The sequence below is a fragment of the Mytilus edulis genome, chromosome 7 (genome assembly GCF_963676685.1).
Source record: "Mytilus edulis chromosome 7, xbMytEdul2.2, whole genome shotgun sequence".
In the NCBI taxonomy this organism is placed as follows: domain Eukaryota; kingdom Metazoa; phylum Mollusca; class Bivalvia; order Mytilida; family Mytilidae; genus Mytilus; species Mytilus edulis.
This window is the reverse complement of record NC_092350.1, coordinates 23,807,753-23,826,413: the sequence shown is the minus strand read 5'-3', so window position 1 is coordinate 23,826,413 and position 18,661 is coordinate 23,807,753. Positions and strand designations below refer to the sequence as shown.

Sequence of the window (18,661 nt, the reverse complement as noted above, 5' to 3'; positions counted from 1 at the left end):
AGATGCACTAAAATATCTCATAAAGTGATATCTTTGACCAGATGTAAGTCATTCTATAAAAAACAAAGTGCATATCAGAATTACTACGCCTACAAAGAAATAAAGTGTATTATTTGTAACTTAAGCATCAGTTTGAGTTTCATGTTTTAAAAATATTTTCTAGATTCTGAGAAAAACTAGCAGTACTGATTTTCAATTGAACATTGTTTTTTTTCTAGCATGAATCCCCATATTTTCATGTGCCTTTTTTTCTAGCATGAATCCCCATATTTTCATGTGCCTTTTTTTTCTAGCATGAATCCCCATATTTTCATGTGCCTTTTTTTTCTAGCATGAATCCCCATATTTTCATGTGCCTTTTTTTTCTAGCATGAATCCCCATATTTTCATGTGCCTTTTTTTTCTAGCATGAATCCCCATATTTTCATGTGCCTTTTTTTTCTAGCATGAATCCCCATATTTTCATGTGCCTTTTTCTTCTAGCATGAATCCCCATATTTTCATGTGCCTTTTTTTTCTAGCATGAATCCCCATATTTTCATGTGCCTTTTTTTCTAGCATGAATCCCATATTTTCATGTGCCTTTTTTTTCTAGCATGAATCCCCATATTTTCATGTGCCTTTTTTTTCTAGCATGAATCCCCATATTTTCATGTGCCTTTTTTTTCTAGCATGAATCCCCATATTTTCATGTGCCTTTTTTTTCTAGCATGAATCCCCATATTTTCATGTGCCTATCTTTTTCAGCCTCATTAAAAAAAACACTTTTTGTTGCAATTTTAGCAAGCACCACAAGTACATCTTGTAGCTTTGAGAATGACCAGTGTGGATACGTAAACAATGTTACTGACACATATCACTGGAAACGACAGGCTGGAGGTACACCAAGCAGTGGAACTGGACCAACTGTTGACCATACCCTCGGTACAAGACAGGGACATTACATGTTCATGGAATCATCATCTCCAATGAGACCAAATCAGACAACCCACCTCATCACACCAACTTACCAAGCCAATGCTAATTCTCCACAGTGTTTGAAATTCTATTATCATATGTATGGACGAAATGTTGGAGCTTTGAATATCTATTTAATGAACTCTGGATCACAACAGGCAGGCAGCCCTATCTGGAACAGAAACTTCAATCAAGGAAATAAGTGGCAGATTGGACAAGTTGCCCTATATCCGACACAAGCTTTCCAGGTAAATCTTGTTTGTAATGTTGACTTTATTATAAGTCTTCACACTTCTTTTTTGACCTGTGTGTCTGTCAGATGATGAATGAAATGCTTTATATTGGATTAAAACTATATGAATAAGAGGAAGATTCCATTTTATCTTGAAACTATATGAATAAGAGGAAGATTCCATTTTATCTTGAAACTATATAAATAAGAGGAAGATTCCCTTTTATCTTGAAACTATATGAATAAGAGGAAAATTCCGTTTTATTTTGAAGTCACTTATCTAGGTTCTAGGTCTAGCTACTAAAAAAAAAAAAAAAATTGGTGCTGGAAAAGTTTTTGCAATTTAACTCAAGAACCTTACTTGGGATTTAAGCCAAACGATAGATTTTTTGGTCCAATAGCAAACAAGAATCAAAAAGTTTCTTCTGAATTCACGTAAAAAATACACACATAATTTGATTTTATAACAATATATCTCATCTAAATAAATTTCCTGTTTAGAATAATAGAGAGTCTTAATAATGTAAGAAATATATTATTAAGAAATTATGGCTATCATGTTACTGAGATTGTTTCATTTGACAATCAGTTCTAATTTTAAAAGTTAAAATGAACCATTTATTTTGTTTCAGGTTGTATTTGAGGGTGTTAGAGGAAATGGTTACCTTGGAGATATAGCAATTGATGATGTCTCAATTTCTCCTGGATCTTGTAATGCACCAGGTAAGGCATTGCATATTACTATCATTATTTTAGTTCTAGAGTTTCCATGGTAATACAGCTATCATTGTTCCATTATTGCTACAATTGTTTTCAATGTAAAGTACTAAACTATTCTCAGAATTTAAACTTTTTTGAAAATTGAAACTAATTTCATATTGAAATTTATACTTTTGAAATGTAATCTTCAAAAGTTTTCTGTTACAATGTGAAAGAAAAGTGTTTGATAATTCGAATTACTAAATTTAGGTACAGTACAAAGATTTGTGTATACATTGTACATAGTTTTAATATTTATGCTAGTCTTTATAATCTTTAATTTTTGTAATTTCAGGATTCTGTGATTTTGAAAAAGACACTTGTAGTTACCAAAATCTTCAAACAGATGATTTTGATTGGTTGAGACACAGAGGAAGGAGTGCTAGTGCCTCTACTGGTCCCAGCACTGATCACACCAAAGGAACCAGTCTAGGATACTACATGTACATTGAAACGAGTAATCCTAGAGTGGCAGGCAATAAGGCAAGATTTGTCAGTGAAGTTTTCCCGCCAAAACAGACTGGATCCTGTTATGTCTTCTGGTACCATATGTATGGAGCAGACGTCGATACACTAAACATTTACATTCTTCTTAATCAAACATCAGATACCATATCGACAGAAGCATTGCTATGGCAACAGAAAGGTGATAATGGTGATGTATGGCAGAATGGACAGATGAACATTCCAACAAAATACACAGCCAAACCATATCAGGTACGAGATTGTTTATTTTATTTCCTTGAACGTATATTTTGTAGTTTTGAAATATATACCAATAAAAATTACATGGGTAATTGATGACTGAGTGGTTTAACTACTGTACTGTATCACTAGCCTGTCAACACTGAGGGTATAAGTTTTAACCCTTCACTTGACAGGTGTGTTTGACTTCAATCTTAATTGACTTGACAGGTGTGTTTGACTCCAATCTTAATTGACTTGACAGGTGTGTTTGACTCCAATCTTAATTAACTTGACAGGTGTGTTTGACTCCAATCTTAATTGACTTGACAGGTGTGTTTGACTCCAATCTTAATTGACTTGACAGGTGTGTTTGACTCCAATCTTAATTGACTTGTCAGGTGGGTTTGACTGCAATCTTAATTGACTTGACAGGTGTGTTTGACTCCAATCTTAATTGACTTGACAGGTGTGTTTGACTCCAATCTTAATTGACTTGACAGGTGTGTTTGACTCCAATCTTAATTGACTTGACAGGTGTGTTTGACTCCAATCTTAATTGACTTGTCAGGTGTGTTTGACTCCAATCTTAATTGACTTGACAGGTGTGTTTGACTCCAATCTTAATTGACTTGTCAAATTTCCTGCCAAAGGATGATTGTTCTCTCTGACATTTCATTGCTTCCTCCTACAGAAAAAACTGACCGTCACCAAATAGCCAATAGTGATAAAAGTGACATTAAACTTCAATCAATTACTAATTATTATTACAAGAGAATATCTATCATAATAACTGAATGTACACACATAAGCATTTTGTATACAACCTCAAACAAGGGTTCTTATAATAGAATATCTGGTCAGTCAGAAATTCTAATGTTTTGTTATTATATCCATGAATCAAAATTAAGTAATTTCCATCTTCTTTTTGTTTAGATATTGATTGAAGGAGTTCGAGGAAAGAGTTACAAAGGTGACATAGCTATTGATGATGTAGCACTGAATGATGGAAGCTGTCAGACTTTACCTTCTGATGCTGATGTTTCTTCATATGGTAGGGTCTTTATATATTTATTAAGATGATTTTTAAATATACAGTTGTTTAATCCTAGGTTGAGTTGAATTGAAAGGGACCAAGATCTTATTTTAGAGACAATTTAATTCAATTTACATAAAACAAAAAATCATTCCTGTAAAATATAAGAGCTTAACTGTTAGATAGGAAGTCTAGATTTCCAAATTTCGATCTGACAGGTATGAATAATTAAAATAATTTTATTGTAAGTATTCTTTTCTTTTTTTGCCATGGTGTTGTTTATTTTGACGTAAACTTCTGAATGTCCCTTTGGTATCTTTAGCTATGTAGGTGAAAAAAACACACTGTATTAGAAATGATTTGTGCAGTCATTCCTTCCTTAACATGAAGTCACCACTTTTCAGCAATCCCCTTTCTAAAATGGTCACTTTCAGATTTACTCATATATTTTCTCTATATAATTTAACTCTTTTCAATTGTCATTGGTCTAATTCTGTCAGCAGTCATCGAATTTTTGGAGGAAATTTCTAATTCAACTTTAAACCACCTTTATTTTTCAGGTGCTGGAAGTCCATTCTGTGATTTTGACACTAATACATGCAGCTGGACCCAAAGTGTTTCAGACCAATTCAACTGGACCAGAAGTAATGGAGGAACACCAAGTTCTGGAACAGGACCTCTAGGAGATCATAGTGGAACAGGTATTCTTACTATAGCTATTTAAACAAGTATTTGAAATAGTACTAGTCTTGATCTGGTCAAATAGTATGTTTCATAAGATTTTAATTTATAGAAACCATAATAGCATCTGTTTAAGGTGATCAGATTTGAAATATGAGTTCGAACAAGCAAATCCTAAACTAAATCTCCATATTTTGGTTGTACTAAAACCAACACAAAAATTTCTGAATTAGTATTTTTAAACTAGAGGATGTATACACACAAGGAAATATTTTAGAGGGTATTTCTTAATTATGCTTAAAGTGACCCTCTTTCTTATGTCATATTTCAGGTTACTACATGTACATTGAAGCATCAGGTCAGAGACCAAGGAGTAGGGCTGTCCTTGTTTCACAGGTCAATGCCCCAACACTGGCGGCTGGCAACTGTTTTGTTTTCTGGTATCACATGTATGGTCCACAGATAGGTCGTCTTAGTGTGTTTACACAATCACAAGGAAGAAACATTCAGAGATGGACGAAAGCTGGAACACAAGGAAACAAATGGCAACAAGCTAGTTTTACTTTTACAAGTACTACAGATTATCAGGTCAGTATAGTATTATTGCTGATGTTTATTCATATAAATTGGAAAAGAATGAAGATTTCTTATAAATTTTTTATTGAATGGAATTTGGTCTGATTCTTTTTTTATTAAGGTTTTATTGCATTGATTCTCAGCATTTGAGATAGTTGTTATACATATAAAAAACGCCTTTAATATTTGTCTCTCCATGTGAACAATTTATCATAACATATCATAGTCATCACTTATCAGGTTTGAACAATTATAAACTTTTGATAAAAATATTAGAATCATATAGTTTAGTAAATCATGATAAAAGAATAGGATCTAACACAACAATAACAAGCCAGGATGTGTTTGCATGGTAATAAGAGCATTTCTACCAATATCTGTAAAAGAACTGATTTAAAATATTTCACATTTCAATGCATCAAAAATGAACAACCAAATATGTTCACAACTTAAAGTTACATAAAAAAAAATGATCTGCACACAAGGTGATTAAAATAGTCATATAGAGGAATTAATGCCTGTTTTTCTTTCTTTTTCCCCAGATTATGATTCAAGGAATGGTTGGTACAGGTTGGGCAGGAGACATGGCTATAGATGATGTTAACATGGATAGTGTCCCTTGTGTGAACTCTTCGTTGATTAATCAGAATGCTGGAAGTATGTATAGAATTCATTTTTACCCAACAACGTTTTCTTGATTAAACATTCATAAATCTGAAATTGAAAATCATATGTTGTCTCTACTGACAAGACCAAATTACATGTGGTCATTCGTTTAAATTTTTATTTTAGATTCCTTGATCTTTTCTGTCATTTCAAATGTATTGTTAAATATTGTAAGCATGAACTTTGATGTTAGCTTGGTATTTTATATTTTCATTTTTTTTTATGATACTCTCTTACAGCGTCTTATAAAATAATGACCAAAAAATCTAGATATCTTTCAATGATATAATAAATAATCATTCTTGGAAAGAAACAAGAAAGAAATTGTTCAAATTATGATGTTCTTTAAAATTCCAGCTTCCTGTAACTTTGAGAATGGATACTGTGGGTGGACACAGGACAAAACCGATGATTTTGATTGGATGAGACATGCTAATACAACAGGTACAGCAGGAACTGGACCGTATGCTGATCATACCACTGGTTCAGGAGCAGGTTAGTATATAAATTGAAAGATTTTGATTGGATGAGACATTTTGATAGTCCTAGTGCTACAGAAACAGCATAATATGATGACTATACAATTGGCTGGGGGACACAAAAAATGCTTCAGAAGAGATTTGATTTATTTAGTCAAGCTACTTCAACAAGTACAGTAAGGTCATCTTCACTGTTGCTTGAAAGTTTAACAGTTTTAGTATATAACTTTTCATTTGGGTTTCTGGGTTCTGTTTATATAGAATGTTTTTTTTAAATACATGTAAATAAAAGTCATCATCTTGCAATATTTACATTCAGTGGATTTCAATTTTCTTCAAGCAATATAGTATAACTCAATCTACTCGTATTAAGTTTTCCTGTTTATAGTAAATTTTCTGCATTAGAATTGCTTATTTAATAAAATTTCTCCAGAAAGTATACTTTTTCCACAAAAATTTAACATTTGTTTTTGTTTTTAGGATACTACATATACACTGAGGCCTCCAATCCAAGAAGACCAAACGATAAAGCAAGGTTACTTAGTCCAGTATACCCACAGACTAGTGGCGAATGTCTGAAATTCTACTATAATATGAATGGAAGAACTATGGGGACGTTCAATATCTACACTGCTGACACAAGTGGTAACCTTGGAACTCCAATATGGTCAAAGTCAGGTAACCAAGGCAACAAATGGAACTATGGTGAAGTAACACTAAAAACAGCTGGTAGTTTCCAGGTAAGATTTTATGTAATATAGAATATGTTGCAAACAAATTTTATAACTTTCTATGATTGAGTTAAATGGTCCATCTTGTCTATAAGATAAATATTAGTTTAAGAAAGCAAGTTAACCATTATAGATTATATATTGAAAAACATTTTTATGTTATTGTCGTTCAAGGTTAAGATCAATATTAAGATAAGCAAACTAATGAATATGTTTTGACAATATTTGACCTGTATAAATTATTTCCTATCAATATTTTTTCAGATTGTACTGGAGGGTGTAAGAGGATCCAGTTACTCCAGTGACATTGCTGCTGATGATGTCTCTATAACTGCTGGCCCATGTGCTCAACCTGGATCATGTGACTTTGAAACTGGTTTCTGTGGATATTCCAATGTTCAGCAAGGAGACCAGTTTGACTGGGATATGGGATCTGGAAAATCACCATCATTCTACACTGGACCTAACAATGACCATACAATAAATTCTGCCCAAGGTAAAAACTCATCAAAGATATAAAGATACAAGGCTTATCATTTAGTAGTTGTTAATTTTGTCAACTTGTTTATAATGGGTTCATTTATTGCTACCAAACTGGTTTAAGTTTTTTAACAGTTTTCAAAACTTTTCATTTGTTTTAACAAACTAGTTTAAAATCTGGTTTAAAATTAAAACTGATTTTTTTTTTTTTTTTTAGACCAAACGAAATATTTTTGATGATGTGACTTATAAGTACATGTACTTTATGGGCAGTTATTCTTTAATGTAATTACACATGGCTTTTTTTTTGTTTTTATTAAAAGTTGTTTGAAATTTGTATTTTTTATCACTTGAAATCAATAATTTTTAAATGTTGTCTTTTGTAGGTCATTATGTGTTTATAGAAAGTAGTACTCCACAGAACGTAGGTGACAAGGCATGGTTAGTTAGTGAATCATTACAACCTACAACAGGTGCTTGTCTCACCTTCTGGTACAACATGTATGGATCAGGTTAGATTTAATTATATATTATCACAAAAATGTGTACACATTTTACATTCATGGATTAAATCTGTTTGAATTTGTTTAACACACAGCAGTATTTATACATTAATGGCTTACTTGAAATTGTTTGGGTCAGGATTACATTGTTTGCCCCAAGTTTCACCCCTAAATTTTGATAACAATTAGGTTGCTGGACTAGTTAATGGCAAAGAGTTAACAATTTGGACATAATGTAAAAAATATTTCTTTTGAATGATCTTGTGTGTACGCTATTTTTAATTATCAATTGAATTTTTTTTAAATTTGGTCAATGCCACTTGCTGGTAGAGTTGAGCATGGTTTTGTTATAATGCTGATATGTTCTAGGTCTAAATGCAGGTTGAGGATTGAATGCTGTATTTGAAACATTCATGATACTAATGCTATATAGCTGCATTATTCAAACCATTTTTACCATTGATTATTTTAGGCATTGGTTCCTTGAATGTGATTCAAACAACCACTACATCAAACAAAACTCTGTTTACTGACTCTGGTAACAAAGGACAAGTATGGCTGAAGGGACAGAGTGACCTGACATCTATTAGTCAGTTTAAGATTGTTTTTGAGGCAGTTCGTGGATCTAATTACAAAGGAGATATAGCCCTGGATGATATCAGTATCAACGCTGGAATATGTTCTCTACAGACTACTACTGGGGTCACTCAACCAACCGTTGCACCTACTCAAGGTAAGACTGTCTTGAACTGTTTTAGTGCTGTTAAAAAGCTCTTGTAATTAAACAGTTGTTTCAGAAAATACTTTTATTAAACAGATTTTATTCATATTGACCGTATAGGAAGAAAAACCTAATAACAATTATATAAAGAGATAATCATGAATCACAGGTTTTAGTAAAGACTATGTCACTTACAGAAAAAAAGATCGAAAACATAATATATGTCAAATTAGTGATATAAGTAAAATAATCTTAAATGTAAAACTAGTGATGTTGATGAAAACTAAAGAAAAAGATTGTGAAAAAATAAAAACAGCATGCTATAAATTTCATGCATTTGAGGCACTTTTCTGGATTTACCATCATCAAGAAAGCTCAATGCCGAATATCTAAAAGCCATTGATGTATAAAAAATATATAGTTGAAGCGAAAGTGACCTAATAAAAATAGTTAAAGAAATAATCTCATAGAATATGTTGACAGGTAAGATATTGCATAAGTAAGGTGCAAGGTACATTACAAAAACTTGAAACAGAGGTAAGGATAGTGTATATGCATATTTTTATCAGTTTGAGATTTGCCTTTCTAATGACTGATATTTTTTGCAGCTGCTCTCCAGTTCTGTACATTTGAAAGTGGATTGTGTGGCTATGTACAGGATACCACAGACACACTGAACTGGATCAGGAAAAACAGAGGAACAACTAGTGTGGGCACTGGACCTAGCTTTGATCATACTACACTAAATACTAATGGTAAGTCTTAGTATCTGATATTTTGTAGGCATTTTGACTGCAACTGCCATCCCTGCTAATTCAATAGTTATTGAAGGTCATTTAATTTTTTTGAAATTCAATTATGAAAATGTCCTGATGTAGAAACCATTTAGGTTTCAATCTGTCAGTCTGCCTCTGTGCTCATCTGTAACCATTTTTTCTGATATCTAATTTTTCAACTCAAAACTTGTTACTTGAATGAAAATTTAAGATAAATGCCATTATATGTTGATATGATTGTCACATTTTTATGAAAATTGTAATAGTTTGTGAGGAAAAGTCATTTTTTTTTCTTAGTCAAAAATAAAGGTGATCGTAGGAAGAATACTATTTCATTAGGTGGAAACAGCATTTTTATCTTAACAAAGACGGTATAAATATAGACAATGATTTTTTAAATGTTAAAAAACAATTCTTCAATATTTGATTTTTTTCAACTCTTGATCTAGAATTCAGTTTCGTCATTTAGGATCCATCAGAAATTAGTTAAAATATATAGGTACAACAACATAATTTTTTTTTGAATTTTGTTCAGTTTTGATCTTTATTTTTATGTTTTTCTATTCCCTATAGGTTATTACATCTATATAGAGGCCAGCAACAATAGCAACAAGACAGCCAGGATAATCAGTCCTGGAATATCCACCACAGCAACAGTGTGTGTGTCATTCTGGTACCATATGTATGGAGCTCACATCAATAAGCTCACACTGTATGCTCAACAGGGGAGAAGGAGAACTCTTATGTGGCAACAGACAGGAAACAAGGGAAATAAGTGGATCAATGGTAAAGTGGACGTTATTGCTAACACAGGAGACAAGGTGATATTTGAAGGAGCCACTGGAACCAGTTACCAAGGAGACATAGCTCTAGATGACATTTATATTCTGAATGGACCATGTCAGACGGCTGCATGTAAGTAATGCGGATAGAAGATTTCAAAATTTTATATAAAATTTATTAGCTAAAACAAAAATGGTGTGTTAGGAGTTACCAGTGATAGGAGGTGAATTGAAAATATGATGCATGAGAAGTCAGATGTTATGGAAGCTTGTCAAATTCATCATTTCCATAGAAACAATCAAGGAAAATAATTTTAAACCCTGAAAGTAATTGATATCAAGCAGAATAAATATTTTGGATCATATTGTATGGAATAAAAAAAAATCACTATTAATTCTTAGTAGCAAAAATGCAAGAAAATAAAATCAAGGTAAAATGTATATTTTAGACATTAGATAATAATGTTGATATTTGTCAAGAACCAGATACAGAATGATGCAATGCAATGCAATCATGGTTCACATTTATTCTAATCTTTTCTAATTCATTTTCAGCTGTCTGTGACTTTGAAACATCAAGCATCTGTGGATATCAACAAGCCATTGATGACAAGTTTGATTGGACAAGAGGAAATAGGGGTACATCTTCTAGTGGTACAGGACCACCATCTGACCATACCTATGGAACATCACAGGGTAGGAGTTTCAAATAAAAGCCAATTTTTGTTAATACCAGTTGACCAACTCATGTGTAGTCATCAAAATGCTGTGAGAAAAACAGAAACTCTAAAGATTGTGGTCTGTTAGGTTGTCCTTGTGTAAAGATTCAAATTCTTATATATTGAAAGTTACTCCTTGATAATCTTGATAATCTTTGATGTTTCTATAACTAGACACTGTAAAACAAGAATAATTGTTTTTTTAATAACATTATTTTTAGATAGAAAAAAAGCACATTAAAATACAAAGGCAACCTACTTGTTTAAATACCAAATTTCTATCCTGAATAATTATATAATGTAACCATAACAATTCCTTAAGATTTAAAGATTTTTTAAAAATTTGAATCATGCAGCAATAAAAATATTTATTTATGAGAGATATATTTACTTAAAAGAAAAAATTCTAATTTCAGGACATTACATGTATATTGAATCCTCTGCTCCAAGAGTACAAGGTGACAAAGCCAGACTGACAACTCCACAGCTACCACCAACCAACAATAAATGTTTGACCTTCTGGTACCACATGTATGGTAGTGATATAGGTACCCTTAATGTGTACGTCAGTACTTATAACAAACTGGCCAGCCCACTTATAACACTCCAGGGTGACAAAGGAAACAAATGGAAAATAGCACAGACGACAATCCAGTCTCAATCTAACTACAAGGTATTTCTACACAATAGTTGTAATATTTTAAATACTTGAAGAATTATTTCCTCTTTACTATACTTTTCAAACCATGCAAGACCTTTAAGGGTAGTCAAGGTCATAATAAAATAAAAATTGTTATACTTTTCCAAAATGCAATCAAATGTTTAAACTAGGTTACTACTTTCATCTTTTTATTTCAAACTACATGGCTGAGTAGCTAGTTAGTTGTTTGATGTTTGCTTTAAGCTACTTTAACGCAAGATGGCTATATATTGGCTTAGAGTTGACTGACTGGCTTGGTAGTTTGATGCTAAAAGTAAAAATGAATGTTTTTTTTATAGATTGTTTTCGAAGGAATCAGAGGAGGTGGTTACAAAGGAGATCTGGCTATAGATGACATTAAAATGACAGATGGCGCTTGTGCTGGAACAGGAACGTGTAACTTTGAGAAAGATTTGTGTGGCTGGGTACAAAGACAAGATGACAAATTTGATTGGATTAGAAGGAGAGGAAGTACCCCTTCTGTTGGTACTGGTCCTCCTGGAGATCACACACTGGGAAATAATGCAGGTACAAAAAGAAACCAGTTCACTACAATTTAAATATTATTTTTTTTTATAGATTTTGAAGTTGTATGATGTATTATTACATATTAGCTATAAGATCCTTTAAAATGAACAAGCCATTTTTTATCTAAGGTTTATTTAAGAAAGAATATTTACACCAATTACAGACAATTAATCATAGAATATTTTATTCATTTGGTAATACAATGTACTCTTAAAACTTCAAGCATTACTAAAAAAATAAATTTTGTAACATTTTAGGACACTCTCTGTATATGAAAACCATAATACTCAGGACAATGATAAATACATTGTTTGACTTATAGGACTCAATATATTTAAACTAGTAGATTTTTCTGATAATGATAATTACATGTAATGATTATTGTAGGAAACTATCTGTTTATCGAAGCCAGTCGACCTAGAGTACAAGGGGATAATGCAATTATCCAATCACAGAATATTCCTAATGCAGAATACTGCTTTAAATACTGGTACAATATGAATGGTGTTGGTATAGGGGCACTCAATGTGTCTTACATGTATACTGATGGAACCAAAACATTACTAAAATCATTAGCAGGAAACCAAGGAGCAAGTTGGAAGCAGGCAATCGTACCAATAAAAGCAGCATATCAAGATTTCTCTGTAAGTGTTATGTACTGCATATATATAACAGATCTTGAACTGATAATATGGCTAATGCTTGGTTAAGTAATAGAATATACTTTCTTTTAGTAAAAGTCCTATTTCTGAATCAATTGTTATAGGATTTATACTAGTGTAAGAGCTACACAATGACAGATTATGTATTCGCTATTCCGCCATTCATAATAAAATTTTGTCTCTAAAATGGCAGTATTTGATATGTTTGTTGAAAGTAAAAAAAAGTTGTAAAATGAGAAAATTTCTTTTACACAACAAACCTTATGTACATTTTAAATCTCATTTATCTAAAAGGCTGCAACTAAATAAAAATTTACAAAAACGCATATTTTTAGCCGTTATTAGGTTTTGAAGTTACCTTAAGTATTGGTTTGGTTTAAAAATCTATGTATTAGTAATAAGTAAAAATTGTTCTTCAATGGTAGAGAAGTTATTTGACTAAAGTTCCAATTTATTTTAAAGCAAATACAATTAAAAAAGTATAAAAACATAATCAGCAATCAAAGTTCTTATGAACGAAAGTATCAATAATGGAATTATTTTATTACTAGATACTGGTAGAAGGATCTGTTGGCAGCAGTTATAAAGGAGATATTGCTGTAGATGACTTTGTCCTTGACCCCTTCAGTTGTAGTACAGGTAAATATCTTTTCATCTATAATTGCAGCTGTACTTTGGTTTTTTTTATGTACTTGTTAAACATGTAAAATATAAGTATTTTTTTGTTATATTTTTGAAATTAGTTGTTCATCAAATACTTAAAAGTATCATCTGCAGCCTGCTCAAGCATATTTTAAGTCATCTGAGTGAAAAAGGTTTAGATCAAAGGTAGTTTCTGAAATTAAATGAATAGACTAGTTTATTTTTTTCTCTATTTTAAAAAGAAAAATTACATCGGAATGTTTGAAAGAAACGACCAATCAGGATCTATAAAGATTTTTTTAAGCTTGCATATTAGCTATCTGCATTATGTTTGAATGTAATTATTTATGTTACCACAGAAGTACCATCTAATGGAACCTACAATTGCCAAGATGGAAAAGGATCAACAATACCACAGAACAAAGTTTGTGATTTCAAAAATGATTGTCCTAATGCAATGGATGAAAGTGACTGTGGTAAGTTTCCAACAGTTATTTATATTTGATATTACCTCTAGTATATCACTAAAAAACATGCTTTGTAGTGATAATTTATTTGCACTCTTGTAATTGATTGATGATCTTGAAAATAGCAACGATTAGATTTAGCAACATTCGTCAGTAGGTAAAATAATGTGACTATAAACTGTCATGGTTAGTAAAATGTATATCTTCCATTATGTAAATTGATGAGGAAAAGTTGCAAATATAAATGGCTGCTAAGTCGACTGGGCTAAACCCAAAATAAAGTATATGCAAAAATAATTAAAATATTTATGCTTCTGAGTCTGACTAAAATTTGTTTACTGAATATTACAGGAGCATGTGATTTTGAGACTGATTTCTGTTCCTGGACTACACTTGGAACTGGTGCCTTTACCTGGTCAAGAGGAGGTAATCAAACTGCCACAGCCAATACAGGACCAGCATTTGACCACACAATAGGAAATTCAAGAGGTTAGTACTGTCCTGGTTATATGGCGACTACTTCATAGGCATTTTGGAATGTAATTAGTGCAGAGCATTTTCCAAACCATATTTTCTTTATTTTAACTTTCTGTTGGTTAACAATATTAAATTACAGTTGAGAGTATCGCTGCAAAAAAAAAGACGATTTTTTTAAAATAATGTTTAAGTATTTTATTTTCATTGCTTAGGTCACTACATCTATGTTGATGCTAACCAAGGAACATTTACTAGTACAGCAGAATTAGATGGAACACTGTTACAAGCATGCAGTTCTACCTGTCAGCTCAATTTCTGGTACCATATGTATGGATCAGGTTAGTAAAATCACAATTGACAGTACTGTAGTTTCTACCTATCAGCTGAACTTTGGTAGGTCACACTTTGACAGTACTGTAAATTTTACATGTTAGCTAAACTTTGTAAGGTTACACTTTGACAGTATTGTAGTTTTTACTTATTTGCTGAACCCCTGATACCATATATATAGACAATTGGGATGTGATTGGTTTTGCAAAAATAGTTATTCACATTTTTGTTTTTGATAGCATTTTTCCATATTCTGGATTTTCAATTAAATGTTTGCATTGAGAAATAAAACAAAGATCATATTGTTGATAGAATTTAGTTTTCATAATTTTCTAATTTTGAAAGAATTTTTGAAGAATGATTTTATCTTAATAATCTTAATTTAGGTATTGGAACCCTGAGAGTTTTAACTCAATAATGTTAATTTAGGTATTGGAACCCTGAGAGTTTTGATTTTAACTCAATAATCTTAATTTAGGTATTGGAACCCTGAGAGTTTTGATTCAAGTTGGAAACAAGTACACAGAGATTTGGAAACAATCCAGAAACCAAGGCAACAAGTGGATTCAGGCAACAGTAGATATTGGTAGAGTAGCCCAACCATTCAGTGTAAGTAAATAATTCTGTCAAATAAACTCATCATAGATACCAGGATTAAATTTTGTATTAATGCCAGCCGTATATATCGTCTACAAAAGACTCATTAGTGACGCTCAAATCCAAAAAAGTTTAAAAAAAAGGCCATACTGTAAACCAATTTATTTTCACATATACTTTATTTCTCATTTAACCCTTCAAGTCCACTTCGTGACTATTTAATTTCACGATTTTCAACTTTCTGGTTGAAGTTTAATAAGGAAAGATCCAAGTTTACCATTTTGGCGACAATTTAAATATGCGTTAATTTTCTACTCACGAAATTCACGAAAACAAATCGCACAGGAAAATAAGTTGGTCTACAGTATATCCTCCAAATATATGATGGTTATAGACGTATTTACACTTGTTTGCAAATTTGTTCCACCATAATGTAACATCACAAAAGTTCATGTAAAATTTGACATAACAATTTAAAAAGTTTGACGTCACAATTGAAAAATGACTGTTGCTTTTGTTGACATCAGAAAGTAATTCTGAGCAGATCTAAGGTCATTCAGAGACAAAGTTCAGATAAATATCAAAAGTGGAAATATGTTTATTCCATTCTTATAATTAAACTTATTTTTACATTTATCATACTACAATTTATATTAATATTTGTATTAAGCAGTCATGCTATACTGAAATAGTTAAATATGCATGCTACAATATGTTATATTTATTTGATTCTGGAAAGTTTAATATTTTAGTGTAAAAGTAAACTATTTTTTTTTATGTTTATAGTTGGCATATAGAGCTACCAGAACATTTAATGTGCGTGGTGACATAGCTCTTGATGATATACAACTGATGAACTGTAACTTCCCTGCAGTACAGCAATCATGTCTGTCCAATCAGTTCAGGTGTACCAGAGGAGCTTGTGTATCTAAAAATACCCTGTGTGACTTCACTGATGACTGTGGTGACAATAGTGATGAAGCAAATTGTGGTAGGTTATCTCCCCTTTGTACAGATTACTTCCCTTACTATACAGTCATTTTAAGTGGCTTTTATAAATAACAAGAAGATGTGATATGAATTCTAATGAGACAACTTTCCGTCCAAGTCACAATATTTAAAAAGTTAACAATTACGGGTCATTTACCGTCAAAGTAGACCACATTTATATTGTAGTATCTGTGTTAAGTTTATAAAATTCGACAGTGAAGTACATGTTTTCGCAACATGAGTAGGTTATTTCCTTTACATAGGTACAGGCTAGTGTAGTGTTTGTATCACATTCTCTTTCGTTTATAGACTTAATGATACAACAAAAAAAAAAAAAAACATCTGGAGTTCAATGAATTTATTGCTTTTGAAAAATTTTCAGATTTAAATACATGTAGTTAAGTGTTTCTTTATTTGTACTTTAGCTAAATTTCCTGGAAGATGTGATTTTGAAACCAGTTTGTGTGGGTGGAGTCAAGACACAACTGATACATTCGATTGGATAAGGGCAACTGACCATACAGCTAGCGGTGGTACCGGACCATCCAGGGATCACACTAAAGGGACTGCTAATGGTGAGATCATTTACATGTAAAAGACATGACAGTTAACATTTAATGGAAGACTTTTTGTACAGATAGCTTACAAATGTATAAGCTAAGAGTATCATTGAATTTCAATGAGTAACTATGGATTATGTAAACTTGTCTTTCTGTATTTACTAAAAGGTTCTTTTTTTCATTATAGGATATTACATGTTCATAGAATCCTCAAGACCAAGGAAGCCTGGAGATGTAGCAAGAATTGTCAGTCCAACATTAGCCATCAATACAAACAATAAAAACTCAGTCTGCACAGTAAGTTTTATTTACTTGGGTTCAAATTGATAAGATAGAAAAGTGTCAATTTAAATTAAACCGATGCAGTGTTTTACTACGAGAGTATATAATAAGACCACTATAAGACCACTAATGCCAGATTGGTCATGTTACAGTTATACTTATTTGTGTGTAAATGTGTTGATAAAAGCATAAACTAGAGTAAGTATATATTTTTGTAATAAATTGATAACATATTCATCTACTTTCTCCCTTTTATTTAAGAGCTGACTGCTTCTTTTTGTAACTTCATTGGAGTGTAAAAGCGTTGACCAAAGTACATTTCCGCGCTTCATTCTAAAAATGTGCCCACGGTCAACGCTTTTACAACCCTATGAAGTTACAAAAAGAAGCATTCAACATTTATAATTACATTTTTTTAGCTAGGATAATGAAAACATGATTTTTATCAAGTTTTTATTTAATTTACTTGTGCACTTTATGTGGGACCTGTGTCAATATGAATGATAAATTTTATTGTGTAATGATGTTGATTAAGGAATAACGCGAGATTACAGTGTTACCAATCAGAATAACCTATTATAATACAATTATGACAATTTGATCAATACTCTATAGTTAAATTTTAAGAATGGAAAAATATTATAATCTAATCAAGATTTATATTTATATTTGTACAAAGTTCACTTTTTTTTTTAAGTAAGCCATATTTTTCATTTATAATTGAGGCAGTCTCAACATAAAAAGTGCTGCTCCTTTGCCTTTTCTGTGTTTTTGCTGTGCATGTTCTCATTTTGTGTCATGAAGGGATATCCATATCTTTTCTTTTCTATCATATAATTATTGTCTTTGATTACAGTTCCGACTATACTACCACATGTTTGGAAGTGGAATTGGAACACTGAATGTTTACACAAGAACAGCTGTTGGAGGACCACTTAAAAAGATATGGACCAAGTCTGGAAATGTTGGAGATTTCTTTGAGAGGAGAGATATACAGATACTTGAAAACAATCCATTCCAGGTTAGATCATTGTGAATTCAAATACTTTGTCTAAAAAAAGACATTGTTCTCACCAGCAGGTCTTAAAAATGGGAACCTATTCTAACCAGCAGGGCATTGAAAAACGACCCTGTTTTGCGGCAAACTCATACCATTAAAAATATAGGAAGTAAACCCCCAGGTGTCCATCCATACATTCCTTATCAACACATTCTTATTTGAATCTCACCTTAACATGTTAAAGTTATTTGTTTGAGAAGAACTATCGTTGAGTGTGCTGAAATTCTCCCAAAAATCTTATTTTTTAGTACACTGTATTGATTCATATATGAACAAACAAGCTGTGTTTCTTTTGTAGATTTATTTTTTATATGACGATGATTTCCTTCATGTTTATTTCTTTCCATTTTTTAGGTATTAGTAGAAGGTGTGGTCGGTAGTAGTTACAAAGGAGATATAGCTATTGATGATTTATCATTCTCTGATGGATGTATGCTGGTTGCAGGTAAATATAGAAAAAATATATTTTATAGAAGGTGCAAATTTGTAATCCTTCCTCTCAAAAATTTGTGAAAAAATGGTCAACCATTTTTTTATTTCACGGTCCACTGAACATAGAAAATGATAGTGCGAAGTTCATGTTA

General features: G+C 31.7%; 1 protein-coding gene across 1 annotated transcript in view; it reads left to right on the top strand.

Moving 5' to 3' along the window:
- LOC139481064 (MAM and LDL-receptor class A domain-containing protein 2-like) overlaps positions 1–18,661 on the top strand; it is a 147,618-nt gene that overhangs the window by 82,691 nt on the left and 46,266 nt on the right. The window contains exons 99-126 of the mRNA XM_071264134.1: positions 784–1,205; positions 1,822–1,912; positions 2,244–2,665; positions 3,569–3,686; positions 4,229–4,369; positions 4,681–4,937; positions 5,468–5,582; positions 5,949–6,086; positions 6,551–6,810; positions 7,066–7,297; positions 7,668–7,793; positions 8,257–8,517; positions 9,114–9,260; positions 9,855–10,196; positions 10,619–10,759; positions 11,199–11,455; positions 11,782–12,010; positions 12,398–12,654; positions 13,224–13,311; positions 13,674–13,790; positions 14,133–14,270; positions 14,471–14,596; positions 15,067–15,197; positions 15,972–16,176; positions 16,601–16,750; positions 16,923–17,032; positions 17,874–18,038; positions 18,432–18,522. Coding sequence (XP_071120235.1) covers positions 784–1,205; positions 1,822–1,912; positions 2,244–2,665; positions 3,569–3,686; positions 4,229–4,369; positions 4,681–4,937; positions 5,468–5,582; positions 5,949–6,086; positions 6,551–6,810; positions 7,066–7,297; positions 7,668–7,793; positions 8,257–8,517; positions 9,114–9,260; positions 9,855–10,196; positions 10,619–10,759; positions 11,199–11,455; positions 11,782–12,010; positions 12,398–12,654; positions 13,224–13,311; positions 13,674–13,790; positions 14,133–14,270; positions 14,471–14,596; positions 15,067–15,197; positions 15,972–16,176; positions 16,601–16,750; positions 16,923–17,032; positions 17,874–18,038; positions 18,432–18,522 — 5,277 coding nt within the window. The remainder of the gene's footprint in view (positions 1–783; positions 1,206–1,821; positions 1,913–2,243; positions 2,666–3,568; positions 3,687–4,228; positions 4,370–4,680; positions 4,938–5,467; positions 5,583–5,948; positions 6,087–6,550; positions 6,811–7,065; positions 7,298–7,667; positions 7,794–8,256; positions 8,518–9,113; positions 9,261–9,854; positions 10,197–10,618; positions 10,760–11,198; positions 11,456–11,781; positions 12,011–12,397; positions 12,655–13,223; positions 13,312–13,673; positions 13,791–14,132; positions 14,271–14,470; positions 14,597–15,066; positions 15,198–15,971; positions 16,177–16,600; positions 16,751–16,922; positions 17,033–17,873; positions 18,039–18,431; positions 18,523–18,661) is intronic.